The following is a 9,966-nucleotide window of genomic DNA, read 5'->3' as shown; positions in this document are numbered from 1 at the left end:
ATAAAACAGCTCTTTATCGTTACTGATCACATTCAAAAGCTTTCTCTGTAACTGTGCGATACCAGAAACAACTCTCCTCACTACCCACAGAAGACAACGCTTATTGGCATACCTGACTGAGCCACAGCATTGCTGGCAACTTGAGGCTTCAGATCTGCTTCTAAGAGAGCAGGAGAAACAGTTACCACCGGTCCTGAGAATAGGGGGCCTTTTAAGGTGAGCAATTGCCCTTGCGGAGTCATCACGAGGTTGGCAGAGGTGTGTGGAGTGTTAGAGGGCGAGGTATTTTCTGTAAGGAAGATCAGAAGTTAGTTAAGGATAAAAGACCTTCAACTAAGGCTGTGTGACCCAGTAGCCTAGGAAGACATTTCTAAAACTATATATTCTGACTTAAAAGGCAAGAAATAAAATTCAAATTTAGCGAGGGAATCTCAACTTGGAACTGACTTTTCCGAACCATTTTTCCCTGAGTAATGGTTACTTGTCCACTGATTGTCCCACAGGAGAGGATTTCGCATTTGCTGAGGAACACAGCGATGGCACTTTTTTTTCAATGGAATGCTTCTGACACCGGCAGCCAATACAGCAAGATGCTCCACAGCTATTCCAAACAATCCAAAGACAAACTGAGGTCTCGCTAGTGGACAAGATGTGGCAGAATGAAGGCATACACGATTCTCTCCCCAGGTTCGCTTTTCAAGACCTCTAACAAATTACTTTCAGTGTCTAGACCTCCGTTTTCCATATATGAAATGAGGTGACTGGACTAAATGGTCGTTAAAATCCTTTCTTAGCAATAACATCATTTGATTCTGCAATGTTAAAACTAACTCATGTTTCAGGATCCATCACTACCAGATTTTCTGGTTTATACACTGGACTACCCAAAGGGTAAAAAAGGATATACTATCCTCTATGGACATTAGCCTCACTTTCAAAATCAAAATAGGAGAGAGCAAGAATTCAAAACTGATTTACTTTGTTCCTTAATACTACCAAAAAAAAAAAAAAAAAACTCGTTGCCATCAAGTCATTGTTCCTTAATAGTAATTCATTAGTAGGCAATTTGATGGGAAATACAGCCTGATTTAACAAAATTAAGTTTTGTTTTTTTTTTTTTAATTCCTCAACTTATTTGTCTCAGCTAGACCCAAACTTCCTCAACCCAAGAGAAGAACTGCAGGGAAATCAAGAGTTGACGTATAAAGTCTGAAATGATGGCAGCTTAAAAAAATACTCATAGAAACACTAGCAGGAAAATACTCAGACATGACTGTCAAGTGCTATCAGAAGTAGGTCTTGACTGGTAACTTCTTAGGATTTGCATGAGTATATAAAATCAGAAATCAAAATCTAAAGTAGTTAATATCCTATTTTTTGTACATCTCATCCTTAATTCATTTAATTAAAACTAAAACTATGACCAAAAAAAGATGTTCAGACCACTCAACAAAACTGATGTTTATCTACACCAGGGAAAGCAAAGCCTGTCCCCCCTACCTGTGGCTTGGTCTCTTTTTCTGGCAAGAATCAAAGGTTTCCCCCTCCTGTTATTTATAAACATCTGTCCGAGATCTACAGATGATGTAGAAGATCCTTCCTGTTGTTTGTTAGTTCTCGGAGACACAGCAAACTCATCTGATCCCATCTTCTTTTTTCTTTTTTGTGCCTCTAGTGCCTGCTGTTTGGCATATATATACTCTAGCTTCTTCAGGACCACTTCTTCTGTCTTACCTGTAAGTTGACAGGAAGGAAATCATCACTCTCTACAGGACCCCACATAATAATGAGAAATAAAGTCAACTGAAATTCAGTTAATTTAACTACATCCCCAAAACTAGGGAAAGCAATGTCTTAGTCATCTAGTGCTGCTATAACAGAAATACCACAAGTGGATGGCTTTAACAAAGAGAAGTTTATTTCCTCACAGTAAAGTAGGCTAAGAGTCCACATTCAGGGCATCAGCTCCAGGGGAAGGCTTTCTCTCTCTGTCGGCTTTCTCATCAATCTTCCCCCGGACTAGGAGCTTCTCTGCGTAGGGACCCCAGGTCCAAGGGACGCACTCTGCTCCCAGCACTGCTTTCTTGGTGGTATGAGGTCCCCCCCCACCCCCCGCCCATCTCTCTGCTCACTTCTCTCTTCTATATCTCAACAGACTGCCTCAGGACACAGTCCAGTCTTGTAGGCTGAGTCCTGCCTTACTAACACAACTGCTGCCCATCCTCCCTCATTAACATCACAGAAGCAGGATTTACAACATACAGGAAAATCACTCAATACCGGGAATCATGGCCCAGCCAAATTGATCCACACATTTTTTGGGGGGACATAATTCAATCCATGATGGGCAAGAATGATTACAATCCAGAAGAAATGTTTCCCGCAATGAAAACATAACTCTGCTGTACACTGAGACCCAAGCCTTAAGCGAAACATCTGAAAGACCTAGTGAAGATTCCTCTTCAACAGAGCTGTTGTTATGCTCTCTCTACCAGATCATTCACCCATCTCACCTGAAAGAGACGATACCTTCCGTATCAAAATATTCCGTTTTCGAGTCAGAAGGTTCTTCTGTCCTATCAACTTGTCTGCCTGATCTGTCAGTCCCTGAATTTCACTGAATGCCTAGAATAGAAATAGTAATATCATGTCAATCACGTCACTCTTTCCTACAAACGGATGAGGCCTATACAATTTCTGCAATAAAAATACTTTAATATTTTAGAGACTTTTATAACATTTAAAACAATCTTTGTTGCTTCAGAAATTATTTTTTATTAAATTGCAGGAGGTTTTCTGACTTTATACTTTTAGGGAACACAGGTCATGATTATTTCCAAAGAGCACCATTCAGTAGTGACAAGTGTTCTGCTACTGGTAAGGAGATACAAAAGCATTTGTACTCTGCCTAGATTGTACTAATAAACTATAAAATCACCTCTCAGTCTAAGTAAAATCTGGACGAAACAGCTGTGGACTAGAGCGTGGTGAACGCTCACCCTGCACTCCATTCCTCCAACTCTGACTTGAACCAATTCAAATGAAATTTCCTTAAATATTCTACATGCAAAGTTCTGCTTGAAAATTTCATTAAAAATATCACTTCTCAAATTCACCACTATAAAGAAATTTTCTTTTATTTCTCTCGTTGATCACCACTGACTAGTTCATGCTTTTCGTCATTCTAAGAACACCAACAGGAGAATGTGATGAACACTATAGTTCCTGACTGCGTGATGATCTTCCTCCCTAAGGAATTTACCAGGCATTCACTAGTCTATGTTCAAATGTTAAGTACATGCAGCTCTACTTCCATCTCCCTCTAACAGCAAGGAATTCCCTTTCTCAAAGTATCTACAGAAGATTTTCTTGGTCAAGCTCTCGCTTGTCTGTCATTCACACAGAACACTTACCCGAGTGAGAATGAGACTTTTGGAAACCTTGGAAGAATGAAGTAATCCCAACGTGATCTTCAATTTCTCAAAGAGATCCCTCATTTCACCACGCCGCCTCCGCTCATTTGCAGTATGTGTCCGGCGATAATAAGCAAAAGCTTCTGCTTCCTTCTGTAGCTTTTCATTCCAGTAATCAGGCTTCAGTTTGAGAGGAATTGGTGGGGCCTGTCCAAACAAAAGATTGTCTCTGAACGTCTTTCACATCTACCCCCCTTCGCTATCCCAAACGGCACTGCTCTATTTCAGACATTCACCTTCTTCTGTCTGAACTCTTCCCAGAACCTCCCAACTGCTCATCTTATCACGTGTCTATCCTATCCTTCCTCCACGTCTAACCTCAAGGATGCCAACAGTGCAAATTATAATATGTGCTAATGTGATCGTATCACTTCACAGCTCAAATTTTAGAGGTTCTCTCAAACCAGGAAGAATTGGGAGGGGCCCTGAAAAAGCTTATTTGATATAATTTATTATTATTATTATTATGAAAAATCTGTCTTCAGGATACAAATCATATGAAAAAAAATCAACAAAATCCTGACTGGTGGAAAATAAGTAAAAAAAAACTTTTAATGCTGTAAGGCCCTTTGCAGTTTGGTAAAGGATTAACCGCCACTCTTCCTAAAGCACTTTTCTCGCCAACCATTTCTAACTGCTACCAAGTTCCCCAACACCACGCAATCCCACGGCTCCCTGCCACTGCACAGGCTGCTGCCTCCACCGGGGTCACTCAGCTCTCACCCTGTCCTCTACAACGCTTCTTCTTCATCAGTTAACTCAACGTTCTTGACCCTCAGAATGCCTTAGGCCTTCTTTCTCTATTTTATTTCATTTTTTAAAGTTCTTTCTTTAAAATAAGTTATAGATTCACATGGGTTTTAAATTACATTCTGCCCTGCATCTGTACCTAGCTCCTCCGAAACAACCACTTTTTGATTCTTTTAGCTGCTTCTTCTGGTTCTTAAATCTATATCCAAAATCAAAAATAGTAAAATAAGCTTATTCTTTAAAATTGTAGATGCCATCTATTCACTTTCTGCTGAGCAGAACAGGATTTAACTCACTCCACTCTCTTACCTCTCCCTACTCCCTCTTCCTAATATAGTTACAACAATAATTTTTGTTCTACTGATGGTGCCCTCTGCAATTTTAAGCAATATAATTCTACCTTAATTTCTCACCAAAGTAGTATCTCTTTGCTTTTCCACTTTGTAAGATGAGGATGTTAGCATGCATATCCTTCCCTTTATTTCTTCCCTCTTTTCCTTCCAATTTGTCATTTGTACTTACACATTTGTCAAAGCTGAAATTTAGTGTTCCATATTTTGTTTATAGGTTAGGAAAGTTTTTTTTTTTTTTTAAATCACTCACAGTGGCTACACTATTATGACACTGCAAACACCACTAATGGAAAGTGAATAACATTCGCATTTTCTATCTTTTATAGTTTCTTGGCTTTGTGTTTTTTCCGATGTTTCTTTCTTTTTCTTACATTGTTTGCCTTTATCACACCCTGTTAGCACCCCGAAACTCTTACATAAATTATTGTCTTTCTAAAGTTAAATCCATTGTGCGTTAAATAGGGCATTAAACAGTATGGGAGAGTAAAAGATGCTCCAAGATAGAAAGAAAATCACCACATTTAAATACAGCAAGACACTGTAAATAATTTGCATGCAATAATTAGGGTCAATAAAACCTAAATAAGTTATAAAGATTCTTGTTATATCTGAAAAACGTTTTAGGATGAATTTTTTAAAAAATACAATACAGTGATATATGCAAAATGATTACAACCATGCAGACATGTATCATATAATCCCCAAAACCAATCAGCCCGTGGTTTCTGGGAACACTCGAATATCACCCTCCTCCTCAACTCAAACCCCGTCATTGCTTTATCTCTTCACATCAGAGTAACAAGTGAAAAACGTTTTAAACAACCGAACTCTCTTCCATTCCTCGTGTTAGTAGGGATAAAAAGAAAACCTTGCTTAATTTTGTTGCCATGGTATATCATATACCTAATAACATTAATAGAATTAAAAAAGGTTTATAATTTCATGCCTCCTGGAATTGCTAGCCTTCATTAAAAACAGTAATTTATGTTTTAGGTCACGGAAAATCATGAGCCTAGGCAAGGAAGAATGCCAGCTCGTTTCACATCAAATCATTACATTACAGGATTAGTTTTCACATAAGCATATCAATTTTCGTAATCTCTATATCCATTTTAATTCCTTTAAATTATTCTATCATTTGGGGGGGAGTACTAGAATTAAGAGAGAGGGGAAAAAAAGCTGTAATAGTATAATTTCATTAAGGGGAAAAAAGCAGTTATAGTAATTCACTGGTAAAAAATAATCCTGAAAAAAATCATAGCTAGTGTTGTTTTAACCCTAAAGACAAATGTTAATCTATTGTAGTAAATGAGTAATTATCCATTAAATGTATTAGAAATACCTTTCGACTCCTTTCAGCAGCTTTTTCATCTGCAGAGACATGGGTATGACACCTACAAAAAAGACCATAACTTCCAATGTCTTACTGAAATTCAACAATCGAAGACCAATTTCACACCTGTATTAAACTGAATCATCCCCCTAAGATGTAGCCAGCTTCTTTCCCCTAAGATCCAATATACCAGTTGCCTTCAATTCGGTTCTGACTCATGGTGACCCCCTATGTGTATCAGAGTAGAACTGTGCTCCACAGGGTTTTCAAAGTCTGATTTTTCAGAAGTAGACCACCAGGCCTTTCTTCAGAGGCACCTTTGGGTGGACTTGAACCTCCAACTTTTCAGTTAGCAGTCAAATACATTACCCAGGGACTCCAAAATCCATTATATGACCATGTTATTTAGTCAACAATAAGAATTTTTTTTCCTCTAAGGAAAGTGTCCCAGTAATCCCTAAAAGTACAAATAACTTTTTTCAATCATGAAATATTTCAGACATACAAAACTGTATAGACAAATATATAATGAACACCCAGGTATCTACCATCCAGCTTGAGAAGAAAACATCCAAACACAGATGAGATCCTATGTGAAGACTACCCAACCACACTCCCTTCTTTCCTTCTCAAAGGTAAGCACTCCAGAATTGAGTTTACCATGGACATCTTTCACTTTTACTAGGAATGTATGATGTATCCCCTTAAACAAAAAATATTATTACTTAGCATTTTTAACATTATTTTACTATATGTTATCTTTCTGCAACTGATTTGTTTCACTCAGTATTACATCTCAGATACACTGATACATACAGTTCAGTCATTTTAACTCCTATATAGTATTCCACCATACGAATTGTCCAATATTTATTTTTTCCTAATATTAGCACTAATTTAAATTGTTTTCAGATTTTCACAATGACAAACAACTGCTGCAACAGACCGTCCCACACATGACCCCTTGGTACATAAGCATGAGCTGTCCTAGGTCATATACCTAGGAGTGGTATTGCTGGGTGCGAGAAAGGCATCTGCATCTTCAACTGCAGTAGATGTCAAACTGCTCCCCCAAAGTGGTTAGAACGAGGGCAGCAGGGGAGATTCCCAAGCTCCACATCTAGACGCCAGTACTATCAAAAACATCTCAAATTCTGCCAATCTTATGAGTGTGAAGTGGTAAAGTCATTACAGTTTTAATTTGTATTTCCCTAATTACTTGAGAGCCTGGACATCTCTGCGTGTGTTTACTGGCTGTTCACGTTTCCACCTGGGTGAACTGTCTTGATAACCATTACATACTCTTCCCCTAGATCGTCTTTTTATTGATTTGTAAATTTTTTTAATATGTTTATAGTAATAGTAATCCTTTGTCAATTACACGTATTGTAAATACTTTCCTCACAGTCTGAGCTTGTCTTTTCACTGTTTCCCTGGTGCTCTGATAGACAGAGATTTTTAATTCTGAACAATCTGTTCGTTTCCAGTTGTGCTCTTTGTGTTTGCTATCCTTGGACCTTTATTGTTCCGGTCAATTACATGCCATCTCTCCATTTATTGAGCCCTTCTCCCATGGTTTTCAATAAAATTTTACAGAGGTCTTACATAGTTTTTATTAGATTATTTTTAGACAGTTTTTCCCTCTTATTATTGTAAATGATTTTTTTTTAGATTACATTTTCAGCTTGTTGCTATAGTTTGCAACTCAATTTTAGTATGTTGTTGTTGTGTGCATTTGAGTCAATTCTGACTCATAGTGACGCTACAGGACACCGCAGAACTGCCTCATGTGGTTTCCTAGGCTGTAATCTTTATGGGAGCAGATTGCCAGGTCTTTTCTCCTGCAGAGCTGCTGGTGGGTTCGAACTGCCAACCTTCAGGTTAGCACTTAACCACTGCACGACCAGGGCTGCTTCAATTTCAGTATACTTAACTTATATCCAACAATACTGCTGACCTTACTAAGTCTAATAAAGTTTTTAAGGGAGTTAAACTCTTTCAAGCTTAACCAGTGTGCTGACAGTTCTGGAGGTAGAGAACTACTAGTCCTATTTCCCACTCTTTAGACCTTCTCAGCATCCGTCAGGATGAAGAATTACCTTCTCAACTCATTGCTACTTTATATGGTGATTATGAAGTGACAGGAAAAGCACACTGTCTGGCACAAAAGAAGAATCTGTACCATCCTTCACTTCTCTCTTTTACATCCAATCCCTAATCAGTACAAGAAACAGGAAGTGGAATAAACTGCCCTGAGCAAATCCTCATACCCTCTGTATTTTCATCTCCTCGGCTAAACAGCAGGAAAATTGTCCTACCTATCTCTCACCTATTCAACCAGGAATCAAGTTTAGATTTAATGACTTACCCTTAAAAGATACGTATTTTGTCGTCTTCTTTTTTTTTTTTTTTTGAGTAGCCCACTTGTGTTAGTTATTATGCCAGCTGTGCACATTATTTTATTTAGCACTCAAATGGGAGTACTGTCCTCATTTCATAGGCAAAGAATCTGAGGCTCAGAGAGATTTAAGACTTGTCTGAGGTTAAACAATAACAAATTAGCAAAGCTAGCATTTTAACCCCAGTGTCTCAGGTTCCAGAAGCATTTGTTATTCTCACTTGCACACTGCTTCCTAACAATAACCAAGGGAAGTCGATTACTTCTTGAATTCCAGTTCCTCTCCCCATCTACTAATCAGAAAGAAGCTAGCAGAATAAATGAACGAGGTCAGTTACCCAGAGTTCCTAAAGAGAACATTTAGCTTTGTTTCTGGCTTTAAAAAAAAAAAAAATCAAAAGAGAAATAAAACTTACGGCTGTTTGGAAGACAGTAAACGGGCAGCTGCGGTCTTCATGTGGACAATAATTTCCTCTGAGAAGTCTTCCACAGTCTCAATGTCTACCTGCTCTTCGTCATCCTCAAGGTAGTCTACACAGTGATTCTGAAATAAATCATTACAACAGTAAATAACGTATAGGGAAGCAAGCAAATCTAAATGTTTCAACTGAACGCACCCCTTATAAAACCAACCAGTGCAAACACTGATCTTGTAACAGGAATACTGATAATCCTAAACTTGTTAGTCATAAGAAGGAATTAAGTCAGAAGGACAACATCTGATTAGAGTTAAGAACCAGGAACTACATTATAAGTCACAGATATATATTAACCAGAGATCACTGAGGCCGAACAGAGTCCCCAAAGAGCTGCACTGATGCTTTAGTGTCATTTCTAATGGACAAAATTCAGGTATGAAAATACTAAGGGTGCATGAATCTTAAAATCAAATGGCAGTAAAATAAAATTTGGTGAGGGGGGAAAGGCGGGAAGGAGAAAAAATTTCGGTTCTATTTTAAGGGCACTTCACGGCTAACACCATATCAGACACCCACAAATCAACATATGTTAACATATTCAAGACAGATATGGAAACGAAAGTCTTCTAAATCTCTAAATCCCACAGAATGAGAGCTTTTGAAGAAATTTCAGATTTCAAAAGCAGCCCAGGTTTGCTATACTTATTATACCAAAAAAGAAGTCAATCAGTAAGCATTTATTGAGCGCCTGTCACAGACAATCGCTGAATATTTTATGTAAACAGTAAGAATTATACTGATGTATGGGGTATGCAGATATTTTTAAGTCCATCTTTAAACGCAGTGTTTACTATGCCAGAAACGAAACAGGGAATACGTTACCTATAATCCTACTACTATACCAGAGAGGTACAACTCACAATGAAGCATCTCAGTCAATCGTCTTATTAATTCTATGTTTAAGCTTGTTGGAAAAATTACTTACCCCTGAATTAAAGGCTCCATAAGGCAGACAGACACTAAATGCATGCCACCGAGCTACTGAACCCTAGCTTCCTGGATTATGCTTCTCTTCCCCACCCCAATTTAAGCGCTTTACTTCTATACAGTCACCAAGACCCAATGACCCAAACAGGTACAAATACATTCTAAAGATCATGTTCTCTGACTATCCTTTTATACCCCAGCCATAAAACAGCTCTCTTATATAACTGTCTTATCTACCAGTCTTGGACGTATT

At 38.1% G+C, this 9,966-nt stretch overlaps 1 protein-coding gene across 5 annotated transcripts in view; it reads right to left on the bottom strand.

The window, feature by feature from the left end:
* MGA (MAX dimerization protein MGA) overlaps positions 1-9,966 on the bottom strand; it is an 80,814-nt gene that overhangs the window by 7,546 nt on the left and 63,302 nt on the right. For 4 of the 5 annotated variants that reach the window (XM_023735145.1, XM_023735144.1, XM_023735147.1 and 1 more), the window contains 6 exons: positions 8,724-8,851; positions 5,919-5,970; positions 3,414-3,620; positions 2,514-2,625; positions 1,501-1,734; positions 113-289 (listed from right to left, as the gene is read on the bottom strand). In XM_023735145.1, the coding sequence (XP_023590913.1) occupies positions 113-289; positions 1,501-1,734; positions 2,514-2,625; positions 3,414-3,620; positions 5,919-5,970; positions 8,724-8,851 (910 nt within the window). The remainder of the gene's footprint in view (positions 1-112; positions 290-1,500; positions 1,735-2,513; positions 2,626-3,413; positions 3,621-5,918; positions 5,971-8,723; positions 8,852-9,966) is intronic. The other variant, XM_023735146.1, reaches the window with a different exon arrangement.

Source organism: Trichechus manatus, unplaced genomic scaffold (assembly GCF_000243295.1).
Source record: "Trichechus manatus latirostris isolate Lorelei unplaced genomic scaffold, TriManLat1.0 scaffold00076, whole genome shotgun sequence".
In the NCBI taxonomy this organism is placed as follows: Eukaryota; Metazoa; Chordata; class Mammalia; order Sirenia; family Trichechidae; genus Trichechus; species Trichechus manatus.
The sequence above is the reverse complement of the archived record's forward strand: the minus strand, read 5'-3'. Positions and strand labels throughout refer to the sequence as shown.